The sequence below is a fragment of the Heterocephalus glaber genome, unplaced genomic scaffold, assembly GCF_053883595.1.
Source record: "Heterocephalus glaber isolate CG9 unplaced genomic scaffold, H.glaber_assembly_v1.0 deba00000122, whole genome shotgun sequence".
Taxonomy (NCBI): Eukaryota; Metazoa; Chordata; class Mammalia; order Rodentia; family Bathyergidae; genus Heterocephalus; species Heterocephalus glaber.
Window position 1 is genome coordinate 51,712,651 of NW_028258138.1, and position 16,059 is coordinate 51,728,709.

The 16,059-nt window shown below is 34.6% G+C and overlaps 1 protein-coding gene across 1 annotated transcript in view; it reads left to right on the forward strand.

Annotated features, from left to right (window-relative positions):
* Window positions 1-1,579: 1,579 nt before the first annotated feature.
* Zpld1 (zona pellucida like domain containing 1) overlaps window positions 1,580-16,059 on the forward strand; it is a 52,877-nt gene continuing 38,397 nt past the window's right edge. Inside the window, exon 1 of the mRNA XM_004858000.3 lies at window positions 1,580-1,685. Coding sequence (XP_004858057.1) covers window positions 1,580-1,685 — 106 coding nt within the window. The remainder of the gene's footprint in view (window positions 1,686-16,059) is intronic.

Genomic DNA, 16,059 nt, shown 5'->3' on the forward strand with positions numbered 1-16,059 from the left:
CTCTAAATTCTTGGGATGCATCTCTTTGCTGGAGATAGCAGTGTGTATCTAGTCTCCATCACCTTCTGGGAGTTAATGGGCTCCATCATGAGAAGAGGGTGGCACAGTCTGGAGTGTGTGTGTGTGTGTGTGTGTGTGTGTGTGTGTACTGGGGAGGGTACTGCTCAGAACCAAGCTGCACCCTTTCCTAGCAGTCTTTCAGAGACTCCAAAAGAGCATGGATGCCTTGTTCTATTTAAATATCTTGTAGAGGTAGACAAGGATGGTATAGATGTGACCAGAGTATGGGTCAGCCATCTGTATGAGATGTTCTAGACTTCCCAGAAGATCAGAATTAAGGAGACACATAGATGTTTACCCAAAGTCACTAGGCTTGTGACTCAGCAGTACATTATAATGCCAAGGGAAGGAAGTTCCTGTTGAGTTGTTTTCAGTCTACTTTTGAGAGTAAATGTATCCCTTCTTTTCCCACATCCTCACCAAAGAGGCTTTGCCCACCATAAACTGTTATTTTACTGATGATTCAAAAATCAAGATGTTTTTCCTTCCTTTTGCTAAAGACTTCACTAATCTTCTAAGAGAGAGCTTTTACCCCAAACCCCAAGGTTTTAAAATGCACTGAATTATATGAGTAAACCTTTATACTTTTATTTTATTTTTGCTTTTTATGCATAAACCAAAACTGAATGACTTTATTTCAATGTACAAACTATGCTAAGAGAAGGTGGACACTTCTGGAAGATGTTTTAGCTTTACTAGGCAAGAAAAGAGTCTTCAGGTAAAAATATTATTAAATAGACTGATATTTAAGTTTGAAAGTCAATTTCTATTTATTTGACTGACCCACATTGATGTCTTAAAAACAACTCTCATTGCTTTATATTAGAATTTAGCATTTTCATGCATCTGTGTTCTTCCTCAGCATCTCTGAACGAGCAATGCCCTCGTTTCAGCTATGCTGTTGTTCACACACATACTACTTTTCAGTCTTTCCTTTTGCAGCATCTGTGTGTTTACTGAGAAAATGATGCACAAACCATTAGCTTTGAGAAATTGCAGTAATAGAATTCCTTTGTTGAGAGAAAATTTTTTTTCTGACCATAAATGTCATTAAGAGTATTGAAAATTCCCTTGGAATTGGATATTGAAGTGTTTGAATCCCTCTGACTTTACGAATGTTGATTTTATAAATGTATATTTGTCTTTAAAATTTTGAGATAGTTTGTTTAGCTGTGTTATTCAAATCTGCTAGATACTTGACTTGAATTCTTTCTACTTAAAATAAAATGTTTTTTCTTTTGTGAACTTTATAATTTACCGCTTAGCTATTCTAGTATAAGAGTCTGGCTTTCTTACCTTCAACAAACTGAAATTGAACAATAAAAATAATACTGAAATATTGTAACCAAAATCTCTGCCTTCATTTTTGATAATGATTTCTGATAATCCTCAGGCCTTAGCGAGTTTTGATAGTATGGAGATAGACTGCTTACTTAACAGTGAGTTGAGGTCAGCCTTTCCAGCAAGTATGAGGGAAGGCTGGTGATGCCAACGTCGTAATTCTTTTCTAGGTTTGACAATGGATGGAATATGGTTGCTGCTGCTCCTAACAATTAGAGTGCTGCCAGGGTCTGCTCAGTTCAATGGTTACAACTGTGATGCCAACCTCCACAGTAGATTCCCTGGTAAGTCTGAACCTAATCTACTCTCTAATTGTTTCTAGAAGGAGTGATTATATTTGAGTAGTAAATCATTTAAATACATACAGACAATGGGGTCTATCTCTTTACATTAAATGGATATTAACAAATGGCAAATGACAAGAGACATTTTCCTGGAGTTGTAATTTATATCCATATTAACATACAAAGTGTTCATCAAAGATAATATTATTATAATGGCTGCTCACAAATCTGAAAATTATTGGCTAGAGGGTAGTAAAATTGGAATAGGCTATTTTCATTCAAAAATTTGTCTAGTTGAATTCTTTTCATAATTAATTCAGACTTTTAAAACTGCCTTTATACATGAATATATTTATTTAGGAATAATTCTTAAGTAAATGATTGAAAAATATGTGTTACCCAAAAATCACTATTTCAGTGAACTATTTAGTCACCATCAAAATACACAGGGCAGCTTCAGAATTAATTTCAAAAATATTTATTTAAATTGTGATAGATACGATGTTTTGATCATATTTATTGATATGTCTCACAGGTTCTTAAGATCTGCACTGGTGAGAAGATACTCCACATTTCATTAAAGCATTTGTCATATTACATTGGTTAGAATTATCAAATTATGGTTCAACATTTACAAATTGAAAATTAGAGGATGAGAACTTACTCTTCACAAGTCTGCCATGCAAACTGTATACTTTAGGCCGTGTTTTGCAGTCTACAAACTTATCAACCTCTTATGTATGGAGCATGGTAGGGTTATCACACATCTTCACAGAACATTTATTTCATAGTGGAAGTGAGATTTCTGCATCAGAATAAGGACTAAAATATATCTGAATGGCTCCTTGAATTCAGACCTAGTGTCTATGAACTCAGCATGTAAAATAAAATATAGAGGCCATAATGGGGAATGCCTAAATATAGTCTATCAAGGATGCTAAGACAGGGTCCTTAAAGGTTTTGAATATCACATATACATTTTTAAAGCATTTTTCTTTATGGAAAATTTCAAGCATAAAATGCCTAGCTGGTAAAAAGATCATACTGATCTTCCACATTTATCAGTTATCAATATTTATATAAATTTTATTTTTTTCTCCTCACTATTCTCATTTCTGAAGTGTTTCAAAGGAACTTCATTTTTCATGCTTCAGTATGTGTATTTAGTGGAAAAGAATTTTAAAAATTATATCATGTATATATCTAATAAATTCAGTAATTTCTTAACGTCCTCTAATATTCAGCCGAGTTGCCTGACACTCTGGATGTGGCCAACTGCAGCTCAGAAGTGTCATTTAGCAGGCTCATCTTTGCTTGTATATCCTATAATCTAATTAGACTTAGAAGTTTAAATAAATACAGGTTCAAATGTTTTGGCAAAAATGATTTGTCTGTTACATTGTGTAATTGAAGAGTTCTGTCTGTATTTAGTAGACAGTGAAGAGTCATGGAGTGTTTTTAAATATATCTTGTTAAAGGTTTAATATGGTCATATTTAGTTATAAAAAACAGACATTGGGAAAAGTGAAAGCAAGTCAATTTAGAAGAGCCTAGAAGCAGAAAGAAATATGGATGTGGGAACAATAGAAGGGAATAACTATTAAGCTATTTTTTTGCGTGGACTCAGCAGAATTTGAGAACTAATTCAACTGGGAGGTCAGAGAACAGGAAGATGGGAGTATGTTTTGAGCATGGACAGCTACACTGTTAAGTGACATCAAAAATATAGGATACTTTTATGTTTTGGAAGGAAGTTTAAGTTTGGAAATAGTGGGTTAGAGGAAATTTTTAGGAAAGAACACATAGTGGAAGCTTCTGTGAAATGGTAGGAAACATAGATTTGAATCAGAGAAAGGAAGTCAAAACTGGAAATAGCTATATGAGAATTGAAACCCTGTGCAGCGAGTGAGCAAAGATTAGGAGACAGAAAATGAAAGGTTTCATAAAAGACTACTGTTTGGGTAACTTTCGTGGTAAAGGAAAAAAGAAGACTCATCTGAACCAGAAATTGAAATAAGAAGAGATTTTACTATCTCTCTCCTCTCTCTCTCTCTCTCTCTCGTGTGTGTGTGTGTGTGTGTGTGTGTGTCTGAGTAAAGGGAAAATATGCAGAGATTGGAAATATAGTAAGGAAATAAATGATGTGATGAGAAAAGAAAATATAGAAAAGATGAACTGTACAGTTAGAGGAATCGACTTTGGGAAAGGGCTAGCTCTTTCTTTGACTTGAGAAAGGAGAGATACATAGGCAGAGAATGTGAGAGATGCTTTTTCTTTTTTTCTCCTCATATGTTGGAAGAAGGTGTCTTCATTCACATTAGGCCAGAGGTCCGGCAACACCTTGAAAGGGCGGTCAAGACAAGGCCCTGTTACAGGTGGATAAGAAGTCTTAGCAGGATAAGATTGCTTAGCAGAGAGGATCTCACTGATGTAGTTATACATATAAATGTGAATAAAGCATGTTGATCAGCCCAGAAGTGACTATGACAACAAAAATGTATATATCATATGGTAAACAATTTTTAATTATGTAAAAACATTCATTTACATTGTTATCTACTGAATGCTTGCAACAAAATCCACCATGTAAAGTTGTTAAAAATGTGGAATCCACCACTTCACCCCAAAATGTGGTGTCAGAATCTCTGAATATGGTGACTGGAGTCTATTTAAAACCCTGTAGAAAAATAAATCAATAAAACCTTGTAGAGGATCTAATGCACATTTATGTTAAAGAATAAGTGCAACATGTTGGGGATTCTTTATTACAATTAAAAGTGCAATCATGTATTAAGGAAATATAACTGAACAGCAAATCTTTTCCCAGCCCCAAAATTCTCTCCACCAAGGTAGTAGAGAAAGAAAACACTTTATCATTAAATAAACATGAAGCTCAGAATGTAACATGGATTCTGTGCAAGCACTAAGAGATTGCAAAGGTAGAAAGAAAAAGAAATCTCACCCTTTTACATTGCCAGAGCAATACAGCCTGTTCCATGTGTATGTTCTTTTTTTTCCTTTTCTCATATTTTTTCTTTTCCCTTTGTTCCTTTCCCCTACCCCTCCCACTTCCCCTGTTCCTTTAGACCTTAACTTCCTGTTACAAATATCAATTATACATTTTTAAAATTATAATATCAAGATCTAGGAGACATTACCACAGATTTTACAGGATTTAAAAGGATATAGAAAGCATATTTCAAAAATCTTTTGTGAAATAAATTTGACAACTTCTAAGAAGTACCTTGGAAGACAAATTAATGAAACTAACTCTGGAGGAAATATAAAATTTGAATAGCACCTATTAAAGAAATTATATTCCTAGCTTGAAAACCTACCTATATGACAACAGCAGGCTCATATACATTTTAACTGATAAATTATACCAAATGATTAAAGCAGAAAAAAGAAGAGACACTTCTCCCCTAATTTTAGGAACTCAACATTGTGCTAATCCTAAAACTGGATAAAGATAATAGAAGAAAAAAGTATGAACATAGATAGAAATTTGTTTAACAAAACAAACTCTTAGAAGTCAGATCTGGCAGTATGTAGAAAGTGGTTTTGTTATAGGGATGCAGTGTTAGTTTAGCATTGGAAGATCCACTCCCAAAAGTCATCATTTTAACAGAGGAAAGGAAAAAGCCATATGATCCTGTCACTAGTTGGAGAAAAAGTATTGGACTAAATTCCACAGCTGTTCATGGTGAAAGCTACCAGGATATCAGAAGTAGAACAGAACCTTCTCAACAGATCAAAGACATGTACTCCATACTTCCAGTGAGAATGTCTTATATGAATGGAGAAGACACAATGCTTTCTCCTTAAGGTGGGGAACAAGGGCAGATATGCTTACTCTTTATCTGTCCATTAAACTTTGAAACCTAGGCCCCACCAAAATAGTCTGGCAATACAATGACACAACTAGGATAGGATTGGCAAGGTAGAAGCAAAATCTTTATATGTAGATGAAATGATCATCTACAGAGAAAATACTAAGAAATCTCTAGGAGCCCCTAGAACTTGTATTTGAATTTAGCAGGATTAGAAAACACATGGTATATATAAAAATTCAGGTCTGTGTATATTTGCTATAAATGAAGAATTGGATTTTGAAATTTAAAAGTTATGTAGGAGTAAAAAAGGACCTAGAAAAGTTAAAAACAAAAACAAAAACAGTGTTGGAAGACATTTAGTGCCTAATTTTAAGACTTCTAAAGCTACAGTAATCAAGGCAGTGTTGGTATAAGGAAATACATGTAGATCATTTGAATAAAACAGAGAATCTAGAAATAGAACCACACATATATGGTCCACTGAGTTTTGAAAGATTATTTAACATTAGCATTTTATAGAATATAAACTCAATTCAAGAGCCAAGGAAGAGACAGTGTTTGCAGCAAACGGCACTAGAACACCTGGTATCCGTATATAAAAAATTAACCTCAACCCTTTATTTCCATACATGAAAATAACTTGAAGGGATCTATGAACCTAAATATGAAAGCCTAAAAGTATAAAACTTTAAGAAGAAATTATAAGGGAAAATGTTTATGAATTCAGGGTAGGCAAGAACTACCTAGGATACAAAAGACATGATTTATAAAAGAAAAGAATTGATAAATGAGATTCCATCAAAATTTAGAACTTTAAATGACATTATTAAAATGAAAAGTAGTCCTTAAACAGACCATATTTACAATGCATATAACCTATGACCAGACTATATAAAGAATTCTTAGAGCTCATTAATAGACAACCCAATTAAAAAGTAGACATAAGAAGATGATAAATAGCCAGTACAGCACAAGGAAATGTGTGCAACTCTAAAATCAGAAAAATACTAATCAGTACAATAACAAGATTGAATTATGCACTCATTAGGGAGATGAAGTTAAAAGTTTTAAAAGCCTTGTCATGACTTTTTCTTTTTGGTTGATTCTCCCCCTTTGTGTTTAATTTGTCATGCCCAATGGATTCATTCTGCTGGGTTTCCTGGGGCTGTGATCCTCATTGTCTTTTCCTAGGGTATTGTCTAAAATTTTTTGGAGTGCTGGTTTGGTATTCATGAAGTTCCTGAGGTGCTCTTTATCATGAAAGTATCTTATTTCTCCATCAATTTTGAAAGATAGTTTTGCAGAGTACATCAATCTGGGTTGAAGGCTGTTTTCCTTTAGGGCTTGAAATACATCACTCCAAGCTCTTCTTGCCTTGAGAGTTTGGATTGAGAAATCTGCTGTGATTCAGATGGGCTTTCCTTTGTATGTGATTTGTTTCCTTTCTCTCACTGCTTGTAGAATTTTGTTCTTCTGTTGGATTTCTAACTATTATATGCCTATGTGTAGATTTTTTTTGATCAAGGCTATTTGGAGTCCTATAGGCCTCACTTATCTGTATGTCAAGTTCTTTCCCCCTCCTTGGGAAGCTTTCTGCCATCACTTCTGTGAACAGTTTTTTTTTATGTCATCTGCACTCTCTCCTCTTTCTTCATTGACTCCAATCAGTCTTATGTTCTTCTTCTTTGCATCATCTAGCAGCTGCTGGATTGATTTCTCATGTTCCTTTACAATTTTAAAGCAATTTTTCTTTTCCTGGTCACTAATTGCAATCTTTCTTCTATATCTGAAATTCTATCCTCACATTGGTTCATTCTGCTGCACAGACTTTCGATGAGTTTTTAATCTCCTGGAAATCTGTTTGCATCTGTATTATGGATTCCATTTGTTTCCTGTGTTGAGATTCCATCATGTTCCTCAGATCCTCTATTTTTTTTTATCTGTGTCCTCTCTAGATTTATTAATCATGTCTTGCACCATGAGCAAAATCTTTTGTGTTATCTGAGAAATTATTTCTGATTTCATTTTTCCCAGATCCTCTTTTGTTGCCAGTTCAGAGAGTCCAGGTGGTTGAGTATCAGATTGTTCCATCTCGTTTCCCTTTGGGGTTGCAGTAGGTGATCCAGAAGTCTGTTTTTGAGACTTATTTACGTGTTTTCTCATTTCCACGGTGTGTGTTGGGGGTGCTTCTGGTGCCCGCGCTGCTCACCTTCTCTGCCATAGGAGCTTGGGATGGTGGCAGGGGAGCTTCCTTCCGGGTTCTGGTACCGGCTCACTTCTCTGCCCTCCGTGTGTATTTTCAAGATAAACAAGAACTGGTCCTCAACTAAGAGGACTGGACAACACCATTTGCCGTGCATCTTGACTTTACCAGGTAATTGGAGTGACCATCTGTGTAAGCTTATTTGCTTTATCCAGTGGAAAAATTAACCTCTCATAGCCTATGAACACAAAATAGTTTTTGCCCTTTGGAGCAAGGCTCATGCCCAATTAGGCTCCCACCTTCTCACAGAACCTGGGAGATAGAGATGTAATCTCCTGTTGATGTCTACATTTCAATGAGCTCCCAATTCCTTGAGAAAGACATTGTAGGTCCTAAAGTTTACAAAAGCCTTATCTAGTTTTCAAATGGATTTATATGCATTTCAAAGAGAGGAAAAAATACTTACAATTTCAAGTTCTCTAAAGTAAATGCACTAAGAAAATGGAGTTTTTTATTTGAACTGGGAGAATATAGCCGCTTATTTGTATTTTTCTTTACAAACATTAGCAGTTTTAGTATTGTCAGGCTTAGGAAACAAATATCTAAACTTTCCAAATGTAAGTATGTATATATTACATATATATAGACCAGTCACACAAACATAATGTTTTAATTCAAAATTTATATTTTTAAAAAAATCTCCTAAAATCCAAATAAAGCAGGAGTCTTAAGAGAGGCTTCAAGCTTTTATGGTTGCTGCTTTTTTTTTTTTTTTTTTTTTTTTTTGCAGGCTTTTGCAGAAAGTACAGACTGAGAAAATAAAGCCTAAATGTTAATTGTCCATTTCCCTCTTGACATTTGGCTTCTTTCCATCTCATGATCATCCTTGATGTCATCAGGAGCTCCACAGGGCTGGGAGATCTAAACAATGAGCTAGAATGAGAATGAGTCTGGCAAAGCAGAAGGTCCATCTAAATGCAAAGCAGTGTTAATAATGATGACAGTAATCATCTTGCCCTATCTGACCTTTGCTGTTTCATGACATTAAAACTATTTTCTTTAATTTCCATGGCATTTATTATTGGGCCAAGAGAACTACCATGGTTTAATTCATTTAAATTTAAAGAGATATCATCTAATTTTAAGAGTAGTTAACAGTTGGCTACCCAAACTTATAGCAAGGTATAGACCCATCCTCCACTGAAATAATAGTTGTGTTCTTTCCAGAATACAATTTGAAAAGAGAATTGACTTTTAGAGTACCAGAAACCTATATTTGGCCAGACAAAGCTTTCAAATAAGTGTGCTAGGTGTCTGTGATTGATAGATCCCTCTGGAACTAACCCCTGTGTTCAAAAAGGAGGAGTGTGTGAGGGTTAGGGTAAATGTTCAGGTTTCTGAAGAAAGTCCTTAATGGTAAAGCACAACCAAGGAGATTTGAGGGATATAGCATCAAGAATGTTATGGCCTGACATTGTCCTACTATGAACTGAAAAGCTACGGAAAACTCAGTATGTTAATGTTTCACTTGTTATTTGATATTCTACCTAAAGTAACACTAATATGGTATGAAACCATATCTTCCAATATTGAGTACTAGGTACATCACCAAGTATTCTTCTATTTCTAATAACAGATAAAATCCTTTTGAAACCTGACTTTACAGTGGGAAAACTGAGGATTAAAGGTTTTCTAATATTGTAAAACTGGCAATTGACAGAGACATAAAGCTAGGAGGTTTTCTATCAAATATTACAGCCTAAAAATGAACTTTGAATAGCAATTTAAAAAAATAATAAAGGGATAAAGAATTGCAAAGGAAATTGAGAATTTGAAAAGGAATTAAGGAATCTGAAAAGTCACATGGCAGGTGACTTTGTTCAGTATTTTCAAGATCTGGTTAACTAAAGAAAACTTTTTTTTTCTAGTAACACCTATTAATGTTTCAACAAACACAAATATTCCACAGAAAATGAAATGAAGAATCACTAATTTGGTTTATTACATGATGAGAGATACGGGTTTAGCTTCAATCTTCTGCATGTGGATAGCCAGTTTTCCCAGCACCATTTGCTAAAGAGGCCATCTTTCCTCCAGTGAATGCTTTTGGCCCCTTTGTCAAAGATCATGTGGCTGAATGTGTATGGTGTTATTTCTGAATCTTCTATTCTGTTCCATTGACCCACATGTCTGTTTTTGTGTTAATGCTATAATTTCAAAAAAAAAAAATCACTACAGCTTTGTAGTATAGATTTAAATCAAAACTTGTGATGCTTTCTGTTTTTCTCTTGTTTTCCAGGATTGCTTTTGCTATTCTGAGTGTCTTTTGGCTCCATATGAATTTTAGAATTATTTTTCTCTAGTTCTGTGAGAAATGCTGTAAATGTTGTTATTGATTTTGTGTTAAATCTGTGTATCAATTTTGTAATTATAGTCATTTTGATAGTATTGGTTCAAAGATCTAAATATTAAAAGAGAAACACTTAAGCTACTAAAAGATAAAGAAAGGTAAAACTTTTGAAATCATTGATGTAAGCAAAGACATTCTGAACAGAACTTCAGTTGCAAAAGAAATAACAGCGAGAGTCAGCAAATGGGAGTCAAAATATCAAACTCAAAAGCTTCTGCACAGCAAAGGAAACAAACAGCAGAGTGAAGAGACAACCAACAAAATGAGAAAAAATTTTGCCAGCTACATCTTGGACAGAAGACTAATATCTAAAATATATAAAGAACTAAAAATAAATAAAGAACTAAAAAATTAGATCCAGCAAAGTAAAGACTCAATCAAAAAATCAGCAACTGAAATGAGTGACACTTCTTAGAAAAACAAGTACAAATGACCAATAAATCCATGAAAAAATGTTCAACATCCCTGGCCATTAGAGAAATGCAAATAAAAACAACACTGAAATTTCATTCTGCTATTGAAAGAACGGTAATCATCAAGAAATCAAATAATAACAAATGCTGGTGAGGTTGTGGTGAGAAAAGAACCTTCCTACAGTGCTTGTGGGAATGTAAACTACTACCACCATTATGCAAGTCAGTATGGGGATTTCTCAAAAAACTAAAAGTAGAAATTCCATCTGACTAAGCTATTCCCCTTTCATCTTCCCGAAAGAGTTAAAGGCATCATATTACAGAGATACATGCATGCCAATGTTTATAGCAACACAATTCATAATAGCTAAATCTTGGAAGCAACATATATTATATATATATATATCCATCAACAGACAAATGGATAAAGGAAATGTATCTATTTATAATAAAATGCTACTCAGCTATAAAGAAGGATAAATTTGAGACATTTGCAGGAAAATGGATGCACCTTGAAAATAAATGTTAAGTGAAATAAATCAGATACATAAACAAATATTGTATGATATCTCTCAAGAGAAACTCAAAGTACAAATAAAGTAAAGAGGAAAATAAAAGTTTGATGAAGGGAAACAGGGAGATAGATCTTTGGGAAATGGGAAGGGAGCCAAGAGTCTGATGGAGGGGATATAAAAGGATTTAGGTTGTATCGTGAACATGTACCAATTATCCACAATGAATATAATCATTATATGTTGCAAACATGAAGTTAAAAAGAAAAAGAAAGGAAAATAGGGGAGGGGATCCAGAGAGGGAGGAAAGGAGGAGAATGGGAAGTGGAAGGGAAATAAAAAGAATTAAGATATGTTAAGTACATGTATCTACTCCCCAAGATGAATATAAAGCACCATGTCCTACAAACGTGTACTAATAAAAAAAATCACTGTTTTAACTAATAGAATTGATGAGTGAGTTAAACAAAATGAACTAATTTTAGATTAGGGTTTGCTTAACAATTGCATTGTTCGGAGCCCAAAGATATAGTAAAAATGGATATGGAGTAATTATCTCAAGGAATATGTTCTGATCTTCGGTGTAGATAAAATAGGCCAATTAGCGTCTGTGTTTTGATTTCTACATTGTCAAGAGGATGTTTGGTTTCTTCCTGTACACATGGCTATAGCTGCTAACCACATGAGGCAGAACTGACTCAGGCAATGATTGCTGATCACATTTTGATTAATTGACAGTGACAAAGTACAGTGGAGAAGAAGCGATGAACAAGTTCAGTGACTAATTGAGGGTATATACCCTTCTGTGTTTTTTTAATTTCGTTTTGTTTTTGGTACTGAGGATTGAACTTGGGACCTTGTACTTATGAGGCAGGTGGCAGAACCATTGAGCTAAATCCTGGCCTGTATATACCCTTCTTTGCGTGTGTGTGTGTGTGTGTGTGTGTGTGTGTGTGTGTATGTGTGTGTGTGTATGCCCTTCTTGATTTTAATGACATTATTTATTGCATCAATTTTTCGCTTTTATCTGTACCGACCTATGTGCTTTTTTTCTGCCTGAAAAAGTTAACCAAGCTTTTCTAGTTTCTAAAAACATGGAGTTGCAAGTGTGTTTAAATGTCTGCAAAATTTGCCCCAGACTGTATATGAATTTCCTACAGCACTGGAAACAACAGCTTGTGTTTGCTAACGAGAAACAGATGTTGATTTGAAAAACTAAGGTGGCAAGAAACCTGTTCAATATAGAGAGGGAATGTGAATTTCTAATCCACTTAAAATTCTTCATCAGCTGTTGGTATTTTGTGTAGATGAAATATCAACATCCCTTTAGGACTTGCTGTTTTAGTACCAAAACCTCAATCTTGTATAAAAACTTGGTGAGAGGAAATATAACTTTAAAAAATGAGTTAAAACAACAAACATAACATCTGTTCTGTAGGCAGTTCATAAACTTTCATAGTGAAAAATATCACCACTCTCATTTTAGAAATAGAAGCAGAAATTTTATATAAATACTATTCGAATCCATAAAGATGACATAAACTAGTATTAGACTATTATTGGAGCACAGGTGAAATTATCTATGACATTCCAAAATCCTCTTTGGTGTATAGAAAATGTTCTTTCTACTATATCTAATTTATTCTATCAGTTTTACATCAATATTTCTTTTAAGTACACACAAAGCAGACCATGAATACAAGAGTGTGATCACATTCACATGATCATCACACATGAACTATACAGAGTCTCCACACTGGAGGACAACCTACTCAACCTTTTGTTTCCTCCAATTGTTTTAAAGTCCCCAGGGTGGCATCTCACATGTGGTCAGGAAGTAGATACTTCTGCACTCCTTGATTACAGTGCCACAAGCACTACCTTTGCTAAAAGTGCTTCTTATGAGAATACCACTCCAGTTGGCCTTTGGAGGTGGGCATTCTGCTTTTGCTTATTAACTGCTATGGTTTGTGAAATGGGGTAGAGAGGAGAGTAGGAGAAAACTGATCCTCTTCTCAATTCCATTTTTTAGGTTGCTACCGAATGCACAGTAGACTTACATCAGCTCAGTCTACCAGAACTGTCTGAGTTGTCTTTTAAGGCAATTCAACACCAGTTAGTTTCTCAAACAAGGGAGTCAGAAATCAGACAGAATCTTGTCTCTCTTCTCCCATTCTTTGTAAATTTGAACTTTTCCCATTGTAAACATGTAAATCATATGCACAGATATTCATTTAAACCTCCCAAGTGAAGTCTTACCTAGGACCTTCTGTCTAGTCAAAATACATAGCCATGGCTTGTCAGCTCAGTGGACTGGGAGATTGTAACATTGGTATCACTGGAGAGCTCTGAGGAATGCAGAAACTTCAGCCTATTTCAAATCTGCTGAATCAGAATTTGCATTTTGACAAGCTTTTCTGGTGATCCATTTTCACCATTAAGTATAAGAAGTGTAGATTAGAGTACAGTACTCATGATGGTCCCGCTAGCTTTCTGTTATGAAACCATAGTGTTTATGCCATCCTCAGCTGACCTTCATACACTTGTTGGCTGTTAATGATAATAGGCATCAGCAAATGTATGCTGTGAAGAGGAAATGATCAAAATAGTCATTATTAAAGATGAAGTAAGGTAAGTAGTACCAAGATAAATGAATTTAAAAAGGTAAAATATCTACATAAATTGCAAAGATCCATTAATGTCATATTATTTAATGGATGACATTTTCTCTCATTGAAATTAGAAAATACCTGACATTAGGGACGTTGATGTTCATTGAAAACTCTGAAAATAGGCATCAGCTCAGACAGTTGACAGACTACAGGAAAGAAATATGACAGCCAAATAATCAAGAGGAATCCATATCAATCACACATATATTTTCTTTGTGAGTCTTGGAACTTGATATTAAGGAGTTTGAAATCATGAATGCTATTTGTGAAAGAATTGCAGTAAACATATTTTTAATAAATATTTTCTGAGTATTTTGGGGAACTCTGAGAAAACCCAGACCTTCAGTGAGTTCATAATCTAAGTGAAAAGCAAATATCTACTCTCACATATAATGTAAGTGATATAGTAGAATCACAATTAAACCAATATGGGGTAGAGCACAAGAGTATGATTACACTCCACTGGAAAAACTAGGGTAAGCCTCATAAAAGAACTTTGATACTATTTTTCTATTCCCAGATTGTCTTTCTTTTTAGCTCTGAATGCTCTTATGAGTCATGTCAGCTATTTTGTGATTTAGTACTGAGGACTTGTGATTTTCAAATTTATATTTCTTGCTTTTTTATCCCACAGCTATTATACTCATATTTCATTACATTTCTACTTTGGTGCCCTCTATAGACTTCATCCTCTCAAAAAACTGAGTTCATCATCTTTCTTCAAGTGTGTAAATTATTTTCTTAATTACATTGATCGATGTCCTTATTAGTCAGTATAATTAGAAGACATTAAAACATCTGATGCTAGTGAAAGGTAATGTAAGTCTCCAGGTTAAAAGTATTGACATGAAATGAAAGATTCAGTCTATCAAATTCTAGGAATATTTTGGTTCATACTTATGGTACTAGATTTAAACAAGTTAACTACTTTTTTAGAATTAAAAAAAAATTACTTTTCCTTTTGAGACAGGGTCTTGCTATATAGTTTCATCTGGCCTTGAGCTCATTATAGGGTCATTATAGGCTGGCCTTGAACTTGCAGTGATCCTCCTGCTTTAGCCTCCCGAGTGCTGGGATTACAGATATGCACCACCATGCCTGGCTGGAATTGTTGCATGAATAAAATTAGATCTATTCAATTTTGCTCTAAACATACTGTCAGTAATTGTCTAAAGGCAAAGTTGTAGATTTTCTAGGAATGGCATTCTACTAGGGGTGAATAAGTTGAGTACTTTATTCACATCTATGGAATGGGGTCCATTTACTCTTCAGGCTCATTTATATGGTAATCATGTTCCATGACCCCAAATCAAGGCATACTTTTTATACATAGTAAGGTTAGTGTTTAGCAGTGTGACAGAATATTTAAAATTTGCAAAAGTTTAGAAACTCTGAAACAGACTAACCCATTGCCTGATTGATAGTGAGTGGAGTACAGAACATTTTTGTTTTTTACCAATTTGTTTGAATGTTATATTTTTAAAAATTTCTATGAAAAGTTTTCTTGGTTAACAAGAGAGAAATTAGAGAAACAATACCTTTCACAACAGCACCAAGAAAAATGAAATACTTAGGAATTAACCTAACCAAGGAAATGAAAGACCTCTACAATGAAAACTACAGTACTCTGAGAAAGGAGATTGAAGAGAATATCAGGAAATGGAAAGATATCCCCTGTTCCTGGATAGGCAGAAACAACATAGTGAAAATGCCCATTCTTCCAAAACTGTTATGTAAATTTAACAAAATCTCAATTAAAATACCAATAGCATTCCTTACACAAGTGGAGAAAACAATTCTAAAATTCACATGGAGACCAAAAATAGACCAAGAAGAAACCAAAAATAGCAAAAGCAATTCTGTGCAACAAGGGCAAGGTAGGGGGCATCACAATCCTGGACTTCAATTTATATTACAAAGTTACAGTGATGAAAACAGCATGGTATTGGTAAAAACAAAACAAAACAAAACAAAACAGAAAACACCAGACTCGTGGATCATTGGAACGGAATAGAAGATACAGAAACAATGCCAGGCACACTCAGCTGTGTTATTTTTGACAAAGGGGCCAAATCCCTTGGCCTTTTAACAAATGGTGCTGGTTTGGGCAGGGGATTTAGCACAATGGCACGGTGCCTGCCTCACAAGTTCAAGGTCCTGAGTTAGATCCTCGGTACCAAAAAAGCCCCCCCAAAACACACAAAAACCAAAACCAAAACCAAAACAACTCCCCCCAAAACCAAAACAACAACAACAGCAAAAACCAAATTGTGCTGGTCTACTGGAAGACAAAAGAGGCAAAATTCCTGATGACATTGGTATAAGCTA